Source organism: Podarcis erhardii (assembly GCF_964252035.2).
Source record: "Podarcis erhardii genome assembly, chromosome: 13".
In the NCBI taxonomy this organism is placed as follows: domain Eukaryota; kingdom Metazoa; phylum Chordata; class Lepidosauria; order Squamata; family Lacertidae; genus Podarcis; species Podarcis erhardii.
In genome coordinates this window covers 30,902,306-30,926,733 of record NC_138502.1, presented here as the reverse complement: position 1 = coordinate 30,926,733, position 24,428 = coordinate 30,902,306, and the positions used below count along the sequence as shown (strand labels likewise).

Sequence of the window (24,428 nt, the reverse complement as noted above, 5' to 3'; positions counted from 1 at the left end):
AAAGCAGGTTAAACCGTTTGTTGATGTTTGTTGCTTGTTCTTGTGAAAATGGTTTGTATAGCTTTTGAATTTGTGGTGGGATTCTTTCCTATACAAGTGGTGCGGGGGTTCCTTTCCTGACCCCAGCGTGCATTGGCAGAGCGCACATAAGCCCACCCTGTTCTCCCCCATTCTGCCTCACCCCCACCCAGCCCCATTCCACCCTGTTTTTGGGCCACTTCTGGGAGGAGGCAGCGTGCACGAACGTGCATGTATTGGACGCACTTAAAATGGTTGGTGCCTGTACTTACTTGGGGCTGGGATGCATCTTGTGGGGAGCTGTAACAACTGTGGCCTGCTTCATGTGTTTCATTTTTTTGCATGTCCCTGTATTGTACATATTGTGTGTGTAAGGTTTAGTGCATTAGGATCATGTATTTGTCATGGGTGCATGCTTCATTAACTTACTATTGGTTGAACCTGCTGTCTGGTCACTAAGGAAAGGGTATATGTTTATCCCTCCTACCATGTGGTTGCACCCTTTCAGGAGTGCTTTGTGGTATGTACCCACATTAGACAAACATTTAAAAAATCATTATTGCTGTTGCTGTTGATTCTTCTTTGGCTCTCCTTTCCTCTTGTTTCTTCTCCATTGTCCAATATCAAAACAGATCAGAGATATCACTTAGGATACTCTGGAACGCAATCAGATATACTGATGCTTCTGTATAAGTCAGTAACAACAACAGCTGCCACCATCAGCATGTGTGCTATAAAAGGTAAAGGGACCCCTGACCATTAGGTCCAGTCGTGACCGACTCTGGGGTTGCAGTGCTCAGGAAGAGAAAAGGGACATGGGGACTGAGGCAGAGCAGCGCACGGAAACGCCGTTTACCTTCCTGCCGGAGCAGTACCTATTTATCTACTTGCACTTTGACGTGCTTTCAAACACGTCCTGCTAGGTTGGCAGGAGCAGGGACCAAGCAACGGGAGCTCACCCCGTTGTGGGGATTCAAACTGCCGACCTTCTGATCGGCAAGTCCTAGGCTCTGTGGTTTAAACCACAGTGCCACCCCCATGTGTGCTATAGATGAGCACTAAAAACCTAACTACGAATTTAAGGGGTGGTGTGGAAGGATGGGGCACAGAAATCCTCTGCACTTTGCACTGTGTCTCTACTTCCTCTGCAAATCTTTTGTTTCCTGTTGTCCGGAGCTTCTGCCTTTCAGTACGAATGAATGAACAAGAGGCTGCCCATGCAAAAAAAAAAGTTTTAATCTGCGTGCTTGGCTTGCAGCGCATCCGCCGTCCCTTTCCGAGGGCCGCCGGGTCGCTTGACAATAGGAAGCAAACTGCCGAGCAGACAAAATGCACATGGAGAATGACCTCGGGGCCAGGAAGAGAAAAGGGACATGGGGACTGAGGCAAGCGTAGGGCGGGTTGGAAGTATTATTATTATTATTTGGTCTGCATTTTTTGAGCCCGGGGATCTACAAGAGGGTGAGTCAGTGCGGGCTGTGTTCCCGGGAGAGCCAAGTCAGGACAGCTCATTTGCAAAAATTGGGTGGTGTTTGGGGAAGGTGAGAGTGCATTAAAGTAAACCTGCAGGTCAGGCCACTTGGATCGCTCTCGCTTGGGCTGTTGAACCAAGTGACCCAGTTCAGAACCAAGTGACCCAGTTCTTAAAACTATTCTTATATTTATTTAATTATACTTTTATTCTACTTAATATGCAGGATCTCTAAGCAGTTTACATCAATTTTAGAGGGACATCAGTTTCAATTCAAGAAAGCTCTGCTGGATCACACCACTATCTTGTCCAGCATTAAGTTTTTTACAGTGCCCAACCAAATGCATATGGGAGAAAGAGTAATATTCACATGCTTTTAGGGCAACAGTGGGCAAACTGTGGCCCTACAGGTGTTGTGGGCTCCCATTAGCCCCAGCCAGCATGGCCCAGTGGTCAGGAATGATGGTAGATCAGCAGTGTCTAGAGGGCCACAGGTTCTGCCGTCCCTGTTTTAGGGTTTTAATTTTGATAATCTTCCTGACAGCTTTGCAAGATGCAGTATAATCCTTCCCCTTCTCTATACCCCTTTTCACTTGGCGCAAGCTCAGTAAAATATATCAAATTCCTAAGTATTGGAAAACAAACTTCTAGCATCCAGTGTTTAGGGGCCTGCCATGGGTAGGGATGGAGGAGAGATCTGAATTGTGAGGTGCCAGTCTCAACATTTTCAGATGCTTGGAATTTTGCACCTGCTTTTTCATCACCTTCCTCTCCTGTCTCCTTTTACCTGAAGCAGCTTCCCCATTCGTACTCCTCAGCCCTTTACCCTATCCTCCGGGGCCCTTCGCTTCACCAGCAAAGCCTGCCTACTAGAACCTGCTTTAACTTCTTCCCCCTCACCTTCCCTGCTTGCTTTCAGTCCCTATCCTTCAATGCCTCATCTTCTCCATTCAGGCTGTCAGCCCTACTGAGAAGGAACAGTGTTGCTAGAATGTTGGTGTCAGCACTGAGCTCTAGTCAGCTGCAGAAATGCAATCCCTGGCAAGATTTGGTATGGAGTTGGATGGTGCCCTGGAGCCGATCTCTAGGTGGGTCAATCTGCGGTCAGGGATCAGGTGGAAGCCTAGGATCTGAGCCAAAGGGGAGCTTGGCACCAAGTTGATGGAAGGGAGCATACAGAAGGGCAAGCAGACTGGGAAGAGAGCAGTTAGGCGGCAAGACAGGTGTGTCCGCTGGATCCTCCTCTAATAAGTTAGGAAGAGCCTTGCTGGTCTGTGCATTTTCCCTCATCTTTGAGAGTTGACTTGGGTTTTCTATCAGGAATATGCTAACTGGAATGCACCCTGATCCCGACAGAGAGTTGTGAGGCATTGGGTTCAAGTTTGTGTAGCTCGGATCAGAGCATCAGCCTCAATTCTCCAGTTCTGAAAGTGGGGATAATTAAAAAAATAATATGTGGAGACCTGAAGCTGACATCCTGTTCCAAATTGCACAATCCCAGAAAGCAAGTCCCAGTGACTTTAGTGGAACTTCCTTTTTCTTCAACCCCACCCCAAGTGTGTTCTTTCTGAAGTCTTGTGTGTCTTGCAAATGTGGGTGTGCCTTTTCATTTTTGTCTTGTTTTGACCAGCTGTCCCTCTCCGCCCCACTTTCTCACCTGAGCGGCAGCCATAAGGGAATTCCAGGAGCTGATGTCAGAATCTATCATCTATCTATCTATCTATCTATCCATCCATCTATCTATCTATCTATCATCTATCTATCTATCTATCTATCTATCTATCTATCTATCTATATCTATCATCTATCTATCTATCTATCTATCTATCTATCTATCTATCTATCTATCTATCTATCATCTATCTATATCTCTATCTATCTATCTATCTATCATCTATCTATCTATCTATCATCTATCTATCTATCTATCTATCTATCTATCTATCTATCTATCTATCATCTATCTATCTATCATCTATCTATCTATCTATCTATCTATCTATCTATCTATCTATCATCTATCCACCCACCCACCCACCCATCCAAAAAGATGCACAGGGAAGAGTTTATATCGGACTCTTCTCCCATCAATCAGAAAGCTGCATTGTAACTTGATCAGGACTTACCAGTAGATTTATTTGAATCCACATAGAAAAGTGGCTGGATGATTTTAGGCTTTTGTTTCTGGACTTAATGGACCCCCTTTCCAGACCTGGATCTAATTCTGCTTGTGTTCTTGTTTTAATAAACTTGGGCGTGTGCGGATGGTCTGTGAAGAGGTGTGTTTCCCATACAAGATGCATGTGGCTTCCTAGTTATCTAATATGCAGGTGCCTGTTAACCCTCCCAGCAGGGCATGATTTTCATTCACCTTTTAAGAACGAGGTGTGAATATCCAGGGCTAGATTGAAACGCAGCTGCAGTGTGTTGATGTGTGGTCCAGGACACACTGCTGTGCTACAGGTGACAACTGGGGTGCAGTTCTTCACTTAATGCACTGCAGCCTTGAGGCTGCATGGGGGGTGGGGGAGAGAGAGTAATGCTTGCACAAAATTATGGATTGCACATGACTTTCAGTGTTGTCTTAGATGTCACAGGGGATCCTGTGCCTTTTAGATTGCACACTATTTACTCTTCCCTTGCGTCTGGTTCACACTTGAAATGCACACTTGTTTTTGAACTGTACCACTTCAGGGTCAAGGGGGGGGGATAGGGAGCACATGCTCTATTATGCATGAACACAAAATGACCTGCGCATAGAGAAGCAGCATGTTGGCTAAGAAGCTAGGCAAGGACCCTTCTTTCTCTGACATGCTGATTAGGGATGCACAGTTATGTGTGTATTTATATTTGAAGGAGGATTCTGTCATCCAAGCACCCATTTGCCAAATGAAACTTCCAAGGTCAGATAAAGATTAACCAAAAATCAGCTTTCAGTCACCTTGTTCTATAGAACGGATCTTGTCCCAAAGCATCTTTTTGAATCTCTATGTGGTCAGACCATCCCTATGCATGCCTATGTCTGATTATAGTACTGTGGAAGAAGCTGCCTGTGTTTCACCTGTGAACATTGTGCATAGTCTTGGTTTACGTTACTCTCTGTCTGAGCCTCAGTGTTTCATATCTGCACAATGGGAGCAGTTAGCAATTCTTGTTTTGCTTATGTAAAAATTATTACTGTTCTTCCAAAAGGACAGAAGAAGAAAAGAAAAGGGTGGTGGAATATTGTATTGCAGATACTTACCACCGTTCCAGAAACTACAAATTATTTCTTTTATTTGCTAAAACATTTTTGCCAAGCTCTCAGGGTATTTGGCAAGCTCACAAGGCTCTGGTATCAGTATTAAATTCAAATGTCACCTGTCAGGACTGTTGTGTTATCGGGGAGATAAGGGTTGAAAAGCACCTTTCAGAAATTATTGCTATTGTAAATAAGGAAATCATAATAAGAAAGATTTCTCAGATTCCGATTCTGCTCAAGGGCATAGAGGAGTGTGAGACAGAGGCGTACTGGTACTTCCGGATTCTAATTCTGGCTTTGCCCATCATTCATTATGTGACGCATAGCAAATCATACACACCTGCTAAACCCTGCCTCAGTTTCACTATCAGGCTGTTTATTGGGCAACGCTGTATGAGCTGTGGGTAACTTAATTTGTTCTCTCTCTTTTAAAACGCTTGTTTATTGAGGTTTTCAGCTGAATATTGACAAAGCAGATAATGTAAGAAAAGGATAACATAAACTGAAACATAAATTAACACAGACATTCATTTTGTGGGTGGCAGTATGGAAGTCAGTAGTTTATTTTGTTAAGCTTAAATTTCAACTCACTCTGTGTTCTTTTGATGATGATAATAATAATAATAATAATAATAATAATAATAATAATAATAATAATAATAATTTATTTATTTATACCCCGCCCATCTGGCTGGGTTTCCCCAGCCACTCTGGGCTGCTTCCAACAGAATATTAAAATACAATAGTCTATTAAACATTAATTGCTTCCCTAAACTCTGGGCTGGAGGTTGGGGCCACCCCTCTAAGTCCATGCATTAGTGTCACCAGGAGGAAATGACTGGTGTGTGTGTGTGTGTGTGTGCATTTTCAGGTTGCTAGATAGTCAGCAAGTACATTGAAGTTTCTAAACGAAAAGGGCTTATAGGGAAAACCACACACAAAATCCATTCAAATGCATGACGTGTACATGTGCCAGGATAAGCTCCAATTTTACCATGTGTTAGATAGTTCTCATGGAACGGCCTACACTGCATGCTCCCCCCCCCCCATATAGATACTTGTTGCATGCCAATTTCAGTGTTTCATGGTGACCCTGAAACTAGTGGCACAGCAACAGGTTGACTGTTGTTAAAACCTTACGCTTTTGTATGCTGCTGCCTACTTCATGACAGCCTAGTGCTGCTTCTTTTCCTGGCTCCTTCCTGAAACTGGTAAAATGAGTGACCCGTTGGCCTGGTAAATGGACATCTGACCCCAAACGTAGGAGAGGGAACAGGGTGTTCTGTCCACATGGCGGAATGAGATGGCAGAACAGACTGTGTCACTTTTGCTTCTTTTGTTTTTTGTTTTAACTTGTAGGAGGTTTTCTACATAAGGGATTGTTTTAAAAAATGATACAGTCTGCTCAGGATTCTGCCACTTCATTCTTAGGTGTCACCCTGTGTTAATATTTGAGTAACAGAGGAGAACTCCCTGATAACTGGCAGGAAAAAGTTGATGGGGTAGAAAGCTCAGGTGTGATAAGAGTGGAGATGGGGGTCAACCTTTAATGATTGGCTGCACAACTGAAAGATGGAAAACTGGTGTGGAGGCCCACAGATAACTTGTTTCTGGGCTTCTTCTAACATCCATGTAACTAGTAATTGTTCATAGCCTCCCTTCAGACGCATCATTTTCCTCTTTCCACAGGATTTGAGTGCCTTTGTGTATGTTGTGGCTGTATTAGCAGCAGCATTGGATATACATACCTATATACAGTGGTACCTCAGATTACAGACGCTTCAGGTTACAGACTCCGCTAACCCAGGAATAGTATCTCGGGTTAAGAACTTTGCTTCAGGATGAGAACAGAAATCGCGCGGTGGCAGTGGGAGGCCCCATTAGCTAAAGTAGGACCTCAGGTTAAGAACAGTTTCAGGTTAAGAACGGACCTCCAGAGCGAATTAAGTTCTTAACCCAAGGTACTACTGTACTTATATAAGTATTTGCATTGGGGTACCTGATCCAATTCAAGGTGTAGTGCAGTTTTTACAGTGGATGGTAGTCAACTTTCATAAAACTCAAGTGGGCTATCATAAGGAGAGTGAGAGGTTTAGAACAGTGAGATGGATGTGGAACGTATTAGAGAACAATTTGTATACACCTTGAGCCAGGAGAAATGAAAATTGAGGGGAGGACCTTAAGAGCAGCTTTCAAATATTTAAAAGCAATAAAGGAGACATAGGACAATTACTCTCTCTTACCCCTGAGGGCAGAGGAGGAAAAAAAGAACAGGAATGTACAGGAAGAACAGGAAGTTAAATCTAGGTTAAACTGAACATACCCTTTTATGCAAGATGATGAGTTGGTATGGTTGCTTTTCATTCCGGGTCAGAGGTGGGGTGTGATTGCCTGGCCCCTTGCTATAATTGTGAACCAAATACTAAAAGCTTGCAGCTGCTAGTTGCCCACAAGCCTCCCTAGCTATTAGTTTACCTGCTGTGATGTCATGCTGAGGAATCAGTTAATCCCAGTCAGTGACTTGTGTTGATAGAGAGAAGGAAAGTCCTTTTAGCTCTAAGGACAGGAGAGAATTGGGATTTGGAACCCAGAGACCATTTTGGAAAACTCAGGCTTGAACAGTTGGTTGTTTAACTTATGCAGAGGGAAGTTGTTGAAAGTGAAAATGCAGTTTGAATTTGTGAATTGTCTCCCTTTTCATGTTTACTGTGCATAAAATTAGCATAGATTCTGTGTCTGGAAGCTGAAATCTGTGACTTGACTAAAGTTGTCGAGCAAATTTGCACGTATTTGCTTGTTTTGGCATAATTTGTGGTTCATTGGGGGGAAGACTATGCAGAGCACCCAAGCTCCATTTCCTGAACACTGCAAGTCTTGTGGAGCTTCCCTGTGGTTCCCAACACCAGGTGCTGCCTGTGTATGAGCTGATCCTGAGAGCCAGAAGTATTATCAGCCTATTGCTCTGAATCTTCAGAAAACTGACCTTGCTTCAAGTAGCAGAGCCTACATTTAATGCATCTCAGCATGTCAGCCAATTAAAAATGGCTAGCTGGCAAAATCTCGTACTAGCCCACCTGCCCACATATACTTGTGCTTGTCCCTGTTAATATGAACCAGATCCTGTGATGTTTATCTTGTGGTGAAGTGGCACTGGGTTGCATCACACATCATTTCTGCAATTGACACTCCACATCCAACAATCTCATGAGGCGGTGCTCCTATAATCTGCTGCATAAATGGGAAAATAGTGTGGGGTGGGGAGCAATTTTGATCAGGCATATTGAAAGAAAGTGTTAAGCGGCTCTTCCTCCTCCCCCTGGTCTTCTTCTTTCTGTTTCTGCCTCCTAAGGCTGCATTTATTATTTTTACACACACACACACACACACACACACACGTTAAGAGGAAGAGTCACAAAAATTCCCACCATGCCCACCTTGATCCTAAATATGTAGCAGGCCAGATGTTGTGGCAGGATACAGCTAGGATGATCCTGGACCTTTAATAGGAGAATGTAGGGATCTCTTCCTGGGTTTGAGTTCCTGCCCAGTCTCATTTCTCATGTGATGTTGGGTGGCCCACGGAGGGTGGACCAGCCAGCTGAGTCCAGTTTCCCAACACTGATCTACACCTACTCAACAGCCTGTAAGATCCCACTGTTGTTTCCTTTCTCCTTAAAAATGAAATAAAAAATATTCCTGTTTCCCCCTTCCAAAGCAACAGCAGTACAGCACCTGAATTTTAACACCCTGGGCAGCTTGGGGAATTTCTTAGGCCCGTGAGTTGCTTTCTTAGATGCCAACTGTATTTGCCTGCCACTCAGCCTGTGCTGAAGACGAATGCCAATAAAGCTTCCAGTGGAGGTGAGAAAGGAAGTGGCATGTTTAAACCCACCATCCCCTCTGTTTCCCTGCACTCCCCGCCCAGCCCGAAATCCCAGCCTAGTCTTACTGGCACAGCTCCTGGCGTCCTTCAGGCTGGGGCAAACCAGCTGATGTGGCACAACTGGCGACCGCCTCAGGGGCTGCTTGCTGGCAGACGGAGTTGTCTGTTGTGGTAAAATATAGCTTGTTGTAATTACCCAGGGTCCCCAAACCTGCCATTTTCTCTGTTTTTAATTGGGCTCCAGGAATGATAAACAGCAGGCCTTTTATGGTTTCTTCGGCTGTGAGGCAGCCGCTGTCGCCATTACTATCTTGTTGTCCCAGGAAAAAGAGTTCCAGGTGCCCGACTTGCACTTCCTACTCAGAGGCTAATACAAGTGATGCTTAAATATATGCACATGCAATGCTTATAATTGCATCCCCTTAGTGCCCATATTTCAAATGCAAAACCTCCTTAGTTGGAACTTTCATTTGCTCCAAAAAAATAAAAAATAGCTCCCTTAGTGTCACGCTCTCTCCCACTGTGCCAATTATCCATAAGTAGTATAGCCAAGGGACGCGTGTGGCACTGTGGGTTAAACCACAGAGCCTAGGACTTGCCGATCAGAAGGTCGGCGGTTCGAATCCCCGCAACGGGGTGAGCTCCTGTTGCTCGGTCCCTGCTCCTGCCAACCTAGCAGTTCGAAAGCAGGTCAAAGTCCAAGTAGAAGGTAAACGGCGTTTCCGTGACCTGCTCTGGTTCACCAGAAGCAGCTTAGTCATGCTGGCCACATGACCCGGAAGCTGTACACTGGCTCCCTTGGCCAATAAAGCGAGATGAGCGCCGCAACCCCAGAGTCAGTCACGACTGGACCTAATGGTCAGGGGTCCCTTTACCTTTACCTTAGTATAGCCAAATATAAAGGTGGCCTTTGTACTCAAGTCAGTTGCTTGATACAGATGGGGCTGAATCCTGAAAACCGAATCCCTTGCTCAACTTTTTCTGCCATAATATATTTGTAGGACCAGAAATACACAACCTGATGACATCAAAACACTGGGCAAGTGAGTGCACACGTTACTCTGCTATAAAAGACACCTTGTGAAGAGGCATTGTTTTCTCCAAGCCCAAGCCCAGTACAGTAGCTGCTGCACAATGTTCTCTCCTCCCCCCTCCTTCTTCCCGCCCCTCTTTGTTTTAGGGTGCTGATCTCAGAGGACCCAGGAACAATAAATGCTGTGTTCTGTTGGCAGAGAAAATAGTTTGCAGGGTCAGGGAACCTGAGCAGGCAGTTAGGTTAGGGGCTGGGGAGATGGGCCCAAGAGGGAGCGATGGATGAGGGCCTTAGAGGAAGTGCAGTTAAAAATAAAAATAAAAATAAAAATCAAACCCTGCCCATCTGGTTGGGTTTCCCCAGCCACTCTGGGCAGCTTCCAACAAAACATTAAAATACAATAATTCATCAAATATTAAAAGCTTCCCTAAACAGGGCTGCCTTCAGATGTTTTCTAAAAGTTGGATAGTTAATTTCTTTGACATCTGATGGGAGGGTGTTCACAGGGCAGATGCCACTGCCGAGAAGGCCCTCTGCCTGGTTCCCTGTAACTTTGCTTCTCGTAGTGAGGGAACCGCCAGAAGGCCTGCTGTCCGGGCAGAATGATGGGAGTGGAGACACCCCTTCAGGTATGCAGGACTGAGGCCATTTAGGGCTTTAAAGGTCAGCACCAACACTTTGAATTATGCTCGTAAAAGCAGTGCAGAGCAAGAAGGTGAGGCCTAAGGGGAGGATGAATTGGGGGGACAAGACATTGAGGAAGAGGACCAGAGAGGACAAGGAAATGAGGGAAAGAGGGTGAGAATGGGGTAGGGCAGAGCTAAGGAATCGTGGGCCGGGTGCTATAGGTCAGCAAAGGAGCTTGCGAGAATTGGGAGTAGGGGAAGGAGCCATGAAAGGGAGGCGATGTCAAAGAGGTGATGGGTGGCATCGTTTGTGGGGTGGAGGTGTGGGGGGGGGGTTACACAAAGATATGAAAGGACTGGCCAGATCTTTTCCCAGCTCCTTAGTGTGATTATGTAAATAGTCAAGGGATGAATGATCAAACAGTGGCTACGTGCATGCGTGTGTACCCTGTGCCCCCCTGGGGGTGGTGGCAGTGCCCGTGAGTATGGCGGCACCATCTGTAGTTTACTGATGGAGCAGCGCACTTTTTTTCCGCTCAGGTTATTACCGCTAGAGCAGCTGCTTGTGTTTGGGTGGGAGGCTTTCCCTGGGGTCGAGAGGGGGTGGTAGTGGATTATAGAAGCAACGTACAGTGTGTGTGTTTGGATGGGGGTATAATCACACACGGTGTTCCTTTGTCTGGGGGGGGGGGTCTGGTTGATTTGCCTCAATTTTCAGCTATTGGTAGAGAGCATCCCTGCTCCCCCCCTCAGACTTTGGTTGGGGCAAACAGGGATAATTCACAGATGATCACAATGCCCCCCCCCCGCAGCCTATTTCCATAGTTCATTTGACTAGGAGAGAAGAAAAAATGCCCCGGGGGGGGGGTCCCTGTATCAGGTGTGTAGAATGTAATTTAAATTATGTACCATCTTTTACCCCCTGAAGGCTTGTTGGATATGCTTCTTGCTTTCCCCTGCCCCTTTGTGTGAATAAATGAACTGTCTCCCTTCCTAATCCCCACCCTGTGTATGCTTCTCTCCTTATTTTGCTTTTCTCAGGCCCCCCCATCACTTGTTCTCTGCCCATTTTCTTTGGCCAGCGGCAGCAGAGCAACTAAGCTTACCCCCCCCCCCCAGTTTACCATATCGCAGCTGACCTCCGATAACCCCTCACACATGCCGCTCCCTGCCTTTTGGCTGTTGTGGCAAGGAATATCTTAATAATAATAATTTGCCTGTACAGCTGGATCTTTGCCCTCTCTCCCCCCTCCCCCACTGTCTGCCAGAAAGGTTGTGACTTTTGAATTCTATATTTGCTCTCCATGAGCTTGTAGCAGCCTCCTCTTAAACATGTTCCTTCGTTGCCATCTGACTCTTGCAACCTTCGCTGTTTGCTACTCATATATCAGACCCCCAATCCTCAACGCTTGTGTGTTTGGGTGCGTTGTGTCTAGGTTTCAAAAAGAAAAAGAAAAAATGAAATCCTGCTGTTCTGTCTCCCCCCCCCCCACAATATGTTAATAATTAAGAAATAACAATTAAGAAAGTGTGATTTGATATTGCTGATTATTATTACACTTATATCCCACGTTTCATGGTGGTGGGTCTGGTTCTCCCCCTATTTATATTATCCTCAGTACAACCCTTCGAGGTAGGTTAGGCTGAGAGACTGTGAGAGGCCTGAGGCCCACCTAGTGAGCTTCATGACTGAGCAGGGATTTGAGCTCTTGTCTCACAGGTCCTGGTGCTGCACTCTGACCACTAATTTATTTATATATATATTTTTATACCCCACCTTTTCCCCTCATGGGGCTCAAGGCAGCTTACAGATAAAAAATAACCTCTAAAAACATAGAAAAAAACAATCGAACACTGATAGAATTAAAACTATATACATATATAAAAATCTATTCAACCCATGCAAATAAATGTAATAAAAACCAGCACGGCACTAGCCGTTTTATTAAAAGCAGTCAGTTCCCAAAGGCCTTCACCTGCCGGTGCAAAGACAGCAAGGAGGGAGCCAGTCTAGCTTCTCTAGGGAGGGAGTTCCAAAGTCTGGGAGCAGCCACCAACGAGGCCCTCACCAAACGTGCCAGGAACTAAGAGAAGGTCCTCCCCCAAAGATCTCAGAACCTGGGCAGATTTGTATGAGGGAATATGGTCTTTCAGATAGCTTGGACGTAAGGCGCCATCATGCCGTGCATTTCTCTTCCTTGTGTTGTTGGTGGCAAGGATGAGCAAATACACAGCAGAACAACCATGTGACATCATGGGTTGTGTTATAACCGACATTAAGAGGAAGAAGCGGGAAAAGATTCCATGCTCATTATTTAGGGGAGGAGCCATAGCCTTAGGGCTGGCGACCTGGTGCCTTTAGGTAGCTGGTGTTGCCTCAGTGCCCTGGCAGGACTCACTGCTGACTCCTGCCCTGGGCCATCTCTTAGTTCTCCTGCCCCAGCCCAGTACTCTTTGAGTAGCACCTGGTAGCTGAATCTAGCTCCCATGTTGAAACCCACATGATGCCCTTGGTGTAGCATTGCTCAGGGGGGATTGTGGGGAATAAAAATGGCAGCCCTGAGCTACTTGGCACTGCTCACAGTGCTGCTGGCTGACGCCACTTGCCAGCCGAGCCTGCTCGCCAACTGAGAAGGGGCCCCACCAGATTGCCTTTAGTCCAGGTGTCTCCCAAACCTAAAGCTGGCCTTGTAGAGCACATGCTTTTCATGTAGGCGCTCCCGATTCAATCCTCAGTATCTCTAGCTTGAAATGTAGAAGAGGTGCCACCAGTCAGAATAGACAGTCGTGTGCTAGATGGGCAAATAATCTGACATGATATAAAAGCATGTACTGTGTTCGTATGTTGGTGTAGTTCAGCTTGGCCAACCTGATACCCACCATATGTTTTGGGTGTTGATCCCATTCAGCTTTCCCCAACCTGGTGCCCACCAGATGTAACTTGCATCAACCTGACTATCCTTTTTGGGGCGGATGTGAATTGTCATCCAGAACAACTGGAGGCCACCGGGATGGTGAATGCTGGTAGCTCCATCTTTACACTCCATCTTCAGTGTAGGACTGAGCTATAACATTATGCTACCATTATGCCACAATTACTTACTTACACACACAAAGAGAGAGGATCAGTGCCCAGAGAGAAAAGAGGCGAGGGAAGGCTTGTCAATATCCCATCTCTTTGTCACATGGAAGTGTTGATCCCAGCTTTCAGAGGGGCCTGGGGCGCCTGGCGCTGGTATGATACTGAGGGAGATTAGTCTGTGAATACGAGGCACCCTCATTAGCATCCTGATCCAAACGGGAGGGCAGCTTTTGACAGAAAGATAAGGATTGTGCATCGGTGGACCGTGAAGGGCCCCAGAGGAGAGTCGGGAGCAGATAGGCTTTGTGTCCCTGGATAAAACGGCTGGTATCTTCATTAACTCTGAGTCGCCTGCAGAGGCTGTCTGGAGGCAAGGTGGCTGGAAGGGGCAGAGGGGATTACAATGTCTCCTCCACCTGATCTGCCTTTCCACACTTGTTCGGAATATTCATCTTGGAGAGACACCCTCAGGGTGGTTTGAAAGCGGCTTTCATTTGGGGTGGGGATGGGGGCCAGATGGCAGCAAAGGGGGCACCACTTCAAAGCTTTCATTTGGTGTTGCGCACCAGCTTAAGCAGAAGTAGGCAGCGCTAACATTGCATTGCAGACTTTCGGTTCAGAGCAGCGTTCCGCGCCCCACTTCCCTGAAACCGGGATCACATCAACCCTTCCCTTTAGTCTCTCCGTGTTGCCTTCTTCTCACACATACCTTCCACGACCTAACAAGCGGCTAGTCCTTCGTCTTAAATCCCTCTCCGCCCTGATTGTATCTCTTCCTTTGTTTTTCCTTGCACTTCACTTCCTATTTTGTTGCATGATCCAAATTCACAAATTTAAAATGCTTTGGGGGGGAGGGAGTGTGTTATTTGTGACAGTTGAGAATACACCTTGCATGAGACCAGGCCGGTCCAGCTCCAATGAAAGGCTGAGTCGAGTTGATGGATCCCCTACTTTTTCTGGTGCCTCCCTTTTTTAGGTGCCCACATCTTAGCTGCTGTTTTGAAGGCTGCAGGAGGACATGTGAGGCCTTTGCCTCTCTGTTCAAGGGCAGCTCTAACCTGAATCTGCCCGCTGTGTGTGTCTGTGCCTGGTTGAGGATGTTAGTCTCGTCTCCAGCTCTGCATTGCCTTGTTTACTGAAGCTGTCCATCTAGATACACCTGCTTGAATTACCCGGGGGGCGGGGGGAGAGGGATCCTGACCCCTTAACTTTCGTTAATTGCTCCCTTAGCTATTATTTTTAGAAAGCGGTGGGGGAGGGGGTAATGAAATTGAATGTAGTCAGGAAAACAGGGGTTTGCAGATTGAATTATTTATGCAGTTTAATTTGTGTATGGGTGCATGTGTATCCTGCTGTTGGATAGTGCAAACACTTTACAACAGCAGTGTTAAACTTCGACTTGATTGTGCAAAAAAAGCCACTAGAAGCAAATGTCAGTGGTGGTGGCAGGAGGGAGGAGCCTCACAACAGGAGCTGGGGACCAGATGGATTGTGTGCTGTTGAATTGAGAGTGGGAGAGAGAGAGTCCACATTGCTCTTGGTGAAATGGGGGCTCCACCTATAAGACATGGTGTGTATATTGCCACCTATAAGACATGGTGTGTATATTGCAGATGTTGCACTGTAACTACTGCTTGTGTTATTTGGAGGAATGGTAATGGGCTGGCATCTCCCATTAAAACATATTCAGCATATAAGGTTAGAAAAATGCTTAGCAGAGCTGCAGTGCCAATTGTATTACACCAGTAATGCAGATCCTGGGGCCTTCCAGATGTTGTTGGGCTCCCCTCAGCCCAGCATGGCTAGTGGTCAGGGATGATGGGAGTTGTAGTCCAGCAGCAACTGGAGGGACCACAGCTTCCCCATCCCAGCGACAGACAACATGGCACTGTGATTGGAACAAGGCGGTTTTGCACACCCTCCAACATTCCTCAGAAAAGAGGGACATTCTACTGATGTAGAACAGAATGTCCCCTTATTATTTTTTTGAAGGAGCATGGAGTGTGTGTGTGTCTGGGATACACCAGGCAGATGTTGTTTAGTACAGCGAGGGGTTCTCTCTTTGCCTAGTGATACCTTCTGCTGAGTGGAGGAAAGGAGCTGGAGGGAAAGGAGAACGCTGGGATTGTTTTGCTCTGCAGAAGCAGCAGCAAGAAGCCCCTGTGGCTAAGTAATTGCTAAGTGAAATTACATAATAAGTTTTCTTTTCTGCTGCTCTGCCTTTTGGCAGCTCTTAGGAACATCCCATTAACTCCGGTTTTACCTCCTCTTGCATTCAAGAAGGTAAATTCATGGCTTTCCCTTCAGGGACATAAACACTATGAAAGAGAGAGGAGGAGATAGGAAAGCCAGTGTCATTGGTAGGCTGACAAATAGCCTCTTTAGATGTTTGTGGGGGACCCTGGATTTGTCCTTCCTTCCATCTCAGCTGCACAGTTTCTGCTCTGCTCATGCTCATGCTCATTACAAGGTTCTCCCTTTTCCCTCTCCTAGTTTTAAACTGACATTCAATTTCCGCCACTGAAGCTGCACTATTGGTTAACATTCTGCTGCTGACACCTTCTCAATCCACAGCTAGAACATATGTTCACAGAGCAGTACAATCCCAGTAGAGCTATCAGTCAGCTAACTGATCTTTCTTTTAACCACTTTATAATAAGATATTTCATTAATTGTAAACACAACTCTGTAGATTGCACAATTCTATGAGCACAAGAGTAGAAATTAAGGGCAGATTGGTGGAAAGATGTGATATACTTTTAAAACGATAGTAATGGGATTCACAACTCACCTTCCCAAGAATTTCAGCTTTTGTTTTAAAGAAGAAGAAAGAAGCGAGTTTCTAGTCTTTAGGATTGTGAAGACAGGTTTGAGAGTTGTGTGTGGCAATTCTGAAAGCCAAAATTTGCATTCAACAGGATTTTCTAGGAATCACTGTCTATGTTGTGCAGAATAAATTATGTTAAATACAAAAATCCATGCAAATATGGATAATTTTATGGATTTGGTCATGGTGGAGGAACACCAAGATTTGGTCTGTTGTCCCATTGCTGAAGGCAAGATAGTCAGCATCTGAGTAGCCAGTTAGGCATAGGTTGAGAGAATCTGTTCATTAGCTCTTGTGTGGAAGCTCTCCATGTGGACGCCCCAAACAGCTTCATTGATACATGCCTATAAGCCTTCTTGTACTATGTAAACCACTTTGAGGATTTTTTGCTTTCAAGTGGTGTGTGTGTGTGTGTGTGTGTGTGTGTGTCTGTCTGTCTGTCTGTCTATCTTCTCTCATCTCTCTCTCTATCATATCTATCTATCTATCTATCTGTCATCTATCTATCTATCATCTGTCTCTATCTATCTATCATCTATCTATCTATCTATCTATCTATCTATCTATCTATCTATCTAATCATCTATCTATCCTGATGCCATTGTTGATTGTTTTAGCCCAGATGACCTTCTAGCCGCAAATGCATCATATTATAAAGCCTTGTTGTTCGTTCCCGTGTAGTTATTGCAAGCCCCAAAGCAATTGAAGGCCATCTGGTTTTGAGCTGGCGAGACGGAGAGGTGCATAATTCCCTTCTAAAGTATAGAGTGTCATGTTGCAAACCTTGGGCATCCCACAGGGGTTGACAGGAGGGAGATGGAAAGCCTTTAAGATTACATGTCGGACTTGGATATTACATTCCTCTGGGTTACCAATGGAATGTAGTTATAGGGGGGAGCTCCCATGTGGACTTGCTGTGTCAACGTCTTATGCACTGGTGGTAGGGAGGCTTTTACAGTAAGAATTGGAAGTGTGGTTAACTCTAGGAGCTATAGCTCGCAAACAGTGCGAAATCCTTCTCCTTTTGCTTCTTGTCTCATGCTGAAACCTGTCTAAATTCAACCATGATGGAGCTCTTTTTCAAAGGGCTCCCGTTTTTTAAGGGTTGTGCTGAGGTGCAGGTGTTGGAAAAAGTTCAAAATGCATTCCTTTCCTCACACACATACTCAAAGGTATTTTCTCCCTCCTTTCCCCCCTCCCATTCCACTTCCCTGTGATCAGTTAGGGCTTTGTTCCAGGGGAAATGGGGGAAGGAAGACCTCAGTGCAACTTCTTCTCTTTCCTTCCAACCTTCAAGAACGAAAATTGAAATGAATTTTGGGGCCTCTCTCTCTCTCTCTCTCTCTCTGTGTGTGTGTGTGTGTGTGTGGTGAAATAATGTGAAATGGTTGCTTACATACTACACCTTTAAAGTGCCTTTGAAACACATTCTTTCACGCAAAGAATTCTGGGTGCTGTAGTTTACCCCTCGCAGAATTACAATTCCCATCAGCCCTTAACAAGTGATAGCACCAAGAATTATTTGAGGGAGTAAATGTGCCTTAAATGTGCTTTAAAGATATAGTATGTACACATCATCTGCTGAATACAAAGGAGAAACCAATGAATAAAAACAGATCCCATGTTTATTTTCTGCTTTCAAGAAACTTCAATGACCCCTGACTGGTTCCACTGAAAGAAAACCCAAGTGTTCAAACCCAATTTTCAAGCGGAGCGTATAATCAAACATGGCTTTTCTCCCTTTCCATGCACTTGCAAATACTCTTCAATCTGTTCTAGCATACTGGGGAGTCTACAACAGTTTTTATCTCTGGCTCTTGCTCAGCGGTCACAGTGCCAGATGCTGGCCCCAGATGCTGTGGAAGCAAATGCTTGGCTTCTAGTACTTATACCAGGCCTGGCAAATCCAGAGACTTCATATAGCTCGTCAATCAGAGACTGATGTTGCACATCCTTTCTGTACCTGAAGAGAGTTCTGGAGACTGAGTGCATATTGTACCCAGTAACTCACTAGTTCCTCAGCCAAACAATCAGTTTTAAGAGAGTTGAAGCTGGTGTGGTAGAGGCACACTTGTTTCTACTCTGCTACCGTCTCTAGTCAAATATTTTTCATTGTGATTTTTGTCAGCAGCAATGCAAAGAAACATGTATCCGCCAGATGCTATACAGTATGTTGTTACTTATTTCATTTATTTCCTTCCTTTGCCCAACTCGACACTCTTCAAAGACGATCATTTTCATTGGGGGGAAAAAATCATAAAGCAGTGGAGTGTATCTATGTGAAGCATAATTCCTCTTATTATTACATTCTCAACACTTGGGGGAAAGCTGTAGTCTGTCTCCAGCTGAGATTTCTCAGCTTGAGAGCTGTCCAAGTCTGTTGACAAAGGGTGAAGCTTGCCTTCCATCAGGAAGGGGACACCAAAGCCCTCTGGGAAACTAAATGGTCTCCAGGGAATATCCAGGGCTATACGCTTTTAAAAACTTTGACAGTCTCTTTATCCTCATCCTCTTTGGAAAGGTCCTTCCAAACACCTGTTCATGTGGTTGGTGTATGTGTGAGAGAGATTGGGGAGGGAGGGGGCTATTCATCCTGCTCCAAATTCCAGCTGAAATGTAATATTTTGCTTACCTGCCTCTTTTTATTGTTCATTGACAGCCGAAACTGGGCCAGAGAGATGGTACGGCCACAAACGCCAATGCCCCCCCTGTGGAGTCCTTCCCCTGGGTGGGGCCGAAGACAGTGGTGCTGCACAAGAATTTGCAGGGGGGTTATGGCTTCACCCTCCGGCACTTCATCGTCTACCCCCCAGAATCGGCAGTTCATTCCAACGTGAAGGTAATGTCCGTTCTGAGTTTGAAGACTGGGCAGGGTTCATTCCAGAGGTGTATCTTATAATGATCCTGGGCATAGTCTGGAGGCACAATGTCCAGTTCAGTGGTGCCTCGCAAGACGAAAAGAATCCGTTCCGCGAGTCTCTTCGTCTAGCGGTTTTTTTGTCTTGCGAAGCAAGCCCATTGACGGCTTAGTGGATTAGCGCTTTTAGCGGCTTTTAGCGGCTTAGCGGATAAGCGGCTTAGCGGCTTAGAAAAAGGGGGGGAAAGGGGAAAAAAACCCGCAGGAACTCGCAAGACATTTTCGTCTTGCAAAGCAAGCCCATAGGAAATTTGTTTTGCGAAGCACCTCCAAAACGGAAAACTCTTTCGTCTAGCGAGTTTTCCGTCTTGCGAGGCATTTGTCTTGCGGGGCACCACTGTACCCTTGCTGAAGCTAAGCTAGTCCGGGTCTGGTCACTAGCTGGATGGGAGACCGCAGGGAACGTCCATGTATAGTGCTGCCTTTGTGTATATGTATTCCTTAGTGATCACTCTTAGCCAAGTAAGATTATCTTCCATGAATGTGGTCTTAACAGTGTGTCCATGAGTGATTGTAGAGGCCAATTCTGGATCCACACTTCCTTCCACAGTGGGGACAAAGGTTTCCGGGTGGGAATTGATCACGGTAAGGTTTGCCAAACATGCCTTCCTCTTAGCTTGTTTCTCTTTGTCGTCCTGAGTTTGTGCATCTTCAGAGTCCTGAAGTCTTTGGTAGAGGCTATTCTCCAATTGGAGTGCTTGCAGGCCAGTGTTTCCCAGTTGCTGGTGTTTATACAACATTTTTTTTTATAGATTTGCCTGTAGAGCGTCTTTCGTTGTCCAACGTTTTCCGAAACATCTGGGCAGCCCCAGGTAGGGCAAGGCTGTGCTAGGTGATGCATAGTTACATGAAGTGTCTAACATTTCATTAAGAACATAGACCTTACACCAAGTCAAGACCATTGCTCCACCTAGCCCAATCTTGTCTACATTGACTGGCAGCAGTTCCCCAAGGTTTCATAGAATCATAAAATTGTAGAGTTGGAAGGGACCACAATGGTCATCCAACCACCTGCAACACAGAAATGTTTTGCCCAATGTGGGGCTCAAACCCACAACCCTGAGATTTAAGAGTCTCGTGCTCTACTGACTGAGCTATCCCTTCATCACAAAGAAGTGTTTCCCAGCTCTAAGTGGAGATGCTGAGGATTGAACCTGAGAACTTTAGCATGCAAAAGCGCATGTTCAGCCACTGACAACAAGCCCTTCCCAGCATTACTGGGTCTGTTTTAATTTTTGATGAGCCGACTGGATGTGGTGGTTTCATCCTTTGTTTTTAGACTTTGATCCTCTTTGACCCGCACAACTTTGCTGAGCTCTTCTTTGATTTATACTTTTCCTCTGTGGCTGCACATTCCACAAGTTTGCTACAAACTGCCCAAAGCAAATTCAGCTGCTAACAAATTTAACAGCTTTAAAAATTATTACCTGTCAGCCTCCAGGGGATCTATCTTTCATGATCCTTCTTTTTTCAGAAAATAACTTGTTGAGTTCTCTGTTTTCCTTTAAAAGCTATTCCATCTCATACCTAATCTATTGCTGGTGATCTCTTAAGAGTCTGATGTGCATCAATAAAGCTCGCTTCTACTCTCCCTGAGTGTCCAGAAGCTTTCCTTTTCTCAAACACAGAAACCGTTGGGTTTGGAATCCTACAGAATTTGCTGCCTGAGATGGGATTCTTCATTGACCCAAATCCCCCGGTTGCCCTGCCCTAAGCAATAGATAATGCAACTAGCTGTGTAGCCTTTCCCTTTTGAATCTGAAGGGCCTGCCGCCCAGTTTTAAAGAGGTGCCATTATTTAAGGGGCCAGTAGCATCCCAACATGGGGTAAATACTTGATACCTATTACAATATCAAGGAGGCTGCTGGGCCGACCTCCATCTTTGGAAGTTGTAACTGACATCCCTTCCTCCACCCAACACGCACCCCGAGTGCAGTTCCAAATTCCTGGGAGCTATTTGCTGACGTCCCATTCCATTCTGATGAAATGTCTGGCATGGAAGCACTGTCGCTGCAAGAGAGAGCCAGCTTTCCGGCCCTCACAGACCAGAGACCTCACCCTCCCTTTTTTTCTTTTGTCATTTCAGAAAGGGAAAATGGGTTCTTTGCCAGATAAGTTCAAAGGCGCAGAAGGGTTGGTGGGAGGAGATGGGGTGGGGTGGGGTATGCATTAAACTGCTCCCGGTCAGTCCCCGCTTGTTGGGTTTTTTTTTTTGCAGTGTCAGCTTCATCTGTATAAAGGGGGACTGTTGTGTTTCATGGTTCGGACAAAAGGCTGCCCCCACTCCCTCTCCCTCCCAAAGTTGGCTCTGTTCACTTCCCTCTGCTGGTCCCTCTCTCTCTACCCCACAACCAAGATCATGCATTAGGGATCGTTCTTGCTACGACATGTATCCTGAAACTTTTAAGATACTCAATAAGTGGCCTGTTGGTCCTGGTCCGGGTCTGTAGTAAAGTACTGCTCAGGATCAGAGCCACAAAGGGAGACAGTGTCTGGGATGCGGAGACAGATAGGCTTACCGTCCAAGCTCCAGGTAATTGCCTAGTCTGAACAGGGACTCCGTGAGGGCAGAACAGCAAAGCAGCGAGGGAAGAAGGTGTTGAAGGTATCTCGGATGGATCTGGTGTCAAGGCAGGAGGGTTAGCAAGGCTAGGCGGGTGTTGGAGCTGATGTAAGGTGGTATAGGGAGGGTAGAGCAAAGCAAGCTATCTTAAACCATGTTGGACCATTGCTCCATCTAACTCAGTATTGTCTGCACTGGCAGGCAGCAGCTCTCTAGGGTTCCAGGCAGTGTCTATCCCAGCCCTATCTGGAGATGCCAGGGACTAAACTTGGGACCTTTCAGTCATAGAATTGTACAGTTGGAAGGGACCCAGAAGGCCTCTATTCCAACCCCATGAAGTGCAGTAATTGCAGCTGAAACATGGGTGCCTTGGTAGAACGGTGGTACGAAAAAGGAATTACAGTAAATAAATGTGCTTGATCACTGAGCTGTGGCAGCTCCAGGAGCAGCCTGGGATAAAGCTGGTAGAATGGCGAGGAGGCTGCTGTCAAAAGAGAAGGCAGAGTCCCTAGTGACATATTTTTGGTTTGCTGTCACTCCTTGAGCGAATGATAGAAGCCACAGAGTGCATATGTGAATTGGGACCACAACTTCTGGTTCGTCTTGGTAGTCAGACAAAATTTGTGGTCAGTACCAGCCTTACCTCTTCCCTGGTTTTGGAGAAGGGGTGGGGTCTTCTATTTGACTTCATGACAAGCTTTGGAGATGCTGAGACACAGCAGTGCATTTCCAATGCAGAATGTGGCTGGAGGCTTGATTGACCCTGGACTTGCCCTGGACTTTTGAAGGCTCTTCCTGTTTCCAAGTTCTTCCAAAAGCTTATGTGATGTGCTTGCCAGACTGAAATATTGGTCTGCCACTGGCAATCTGGCAAGTATATTTGTGGGCTCCTGATAGGGATTTATGAGAAAATTTCCAGCTTTTGTTTTCATGTCAAAAATGGTTCAAGGAATTTAAAATATTTCTTTAGAAGCACTGTATGCAGATACTCACTTTATAAAAAAGCCATGTCGTGTTTCATCATTTCCCCTGGCAGACGCTTCTCTGGCTCATTTGTTTTTCTCTTGATGGCTGTTTCTTTTCTTTACTTCCTAGCTGCATCATGCAAGTTATCCCAACCAATCAGGGATCCTGAAGTGAAATGCATGACATCCCCGTGTTACACAGCCAATCATACTTACCGAGCACAAGTGAAGTCAATTGGGAACTGAAGTCAAGAATGGGCAATGTAAACAAATTGGTGGAATTTTTGCAGAGTGTTGAAAAGTTATCCAGAAAAGGAGACGGTTGAGGGTGGTTTTTTTCAACTGCCGAAAATATTTGTGAAAAGCTGCGAATAGCTTCAGCTTAGGACTGATCTGCTTCACAAACTGAACGCTAACCCTTTAAATCTTTTGTTAGTGTTTTATAAAGTGCCATCAATATATGTGGTGCTTAGCAGAATAGCAGGCAAAGAAACATATTCCATGGACATTATAATGTCATATAGCTCCAGAATGAGAAGACAACATAAGGAGGGAGGGAAGCCAAAGGTAACACAAGATGAATGTAAGCAAATGCAGTTTACGTGTACTTTGGCTTTGTTCATTGCGTTAAAAATGCATATTTGGCACCACCATTCCACTCTTCTCCATGTGGTGGCGTAAGCAAAGCAAAGAAGCAAAACCCCATAGGGGAATTTCAGCAGCCTACTTGGGACATCCCCATCTCCAGGGCAAGGAGAAGACGCTTTGGTAGGGTGGGGCGCCAGGTCCGGGAGCTGGGTTTCGATGGAGGTGACTCACTGGGGAGGGAGCAGGGAACCATGTGTTCCATGCCAGGCATTCTTTGGCAACTCTTGGCAGATGACTTCATTGCCTCCTTGTGCCCCAAGGGGAGTTAGGCACTGCAGGTAACCTCCCACGTGCAGAGGCAGGATGCAAATTAACCTATACAAATTTTGAGAACCTGGAATATGGCATTCTTAGAAGGCACTACTTTGAGCCATAATGGGATTCATTGCCAGAATGCAAACGTATGGACTCAAGATATGGAAGGAGGCCGAACAGGAAGCAGATTAGAGCTGGGTCAAACACCAGGAAGACAGATCAGCTGCAGTTCCTGGTGATTCAGAGCCGTGGCTGGGTGGAGACCAAGAGACAGCTAGTTTGGGTATCCGGGGGATCTGGGACAAAGACTTGAGGCAGGGCGGGAGGGAGGGAAGTTCAAGCACAAGGCCAGGTGGGTTATTGCTCAAATGGAGGCCTGACCCTGACCTGGAAGTTTTTAGCATCAGAAAGGTCATTTGTGTCTGGTCAGGGGAGTTTGGGGTGAGGTCAGCCAGATAAGGCAGAATGAAGCCCTCTGCTGGCAAAAGCCAGCTCTGGAAGTACCTAGCTGCTTGAGCAAAGTGTGATAGTTCAAAACATATTCCATTCCAACTTGTGGATTGAAAGACGGCAAAAGGTGGAAGTCTCTGCTCTGATATTTGGGGGCTCTTATTTATTTGGTTTTATCAGAGAAGTCACTTTGACTTGCATATTTCAAACACAGCAGCTCATGATTTTAAAGAGTTTCCCCCCCTTCTCTCTTTTTTAAAGGATATATTCTGGATAGATCAGTGGAGGCTGGTGCCCATTAGGAATGGTAGGGTGGAAGATAGGAAGAGCAACAGTAGGTGCCCTCTCCTGGCAGAAGAGCCACAGACAGAACATATTTGGAACTCAGTTTCCCAGGCTCTTCAACAGCAGCCACTGCACTGCACAATGTTCCAGCCTTAAAGATGCA

General features: G+C 45.7%; 1 protein-coding gene across 4 annotated transcripts in view; it reads left to right on the top strand.

Annotated features, from left to right (window-relative positions):
- The window catches only part of ARHGAP23 (Rho GTPase activating protein 23), a 172,554-nt gene that overhangs the window by 84,816 nt on the left and 63,310 nt on the right, over positions 1-24,428 (top strand). For all 4 annotated transcript variants that reach the window (XM_081837570.1, XM_081837568.1, XM_081837569.1 and 1 more), the window contains exon 2: positions 18,841-19,020. In XM_081837570.1, the coding sequence (XP_081693696.1) occupies positions 18,841-19,020 (180 nt within the window). The remainder of the gene's footprint in view (positions 1-18,840; positions 19,021-24,428) is intronic.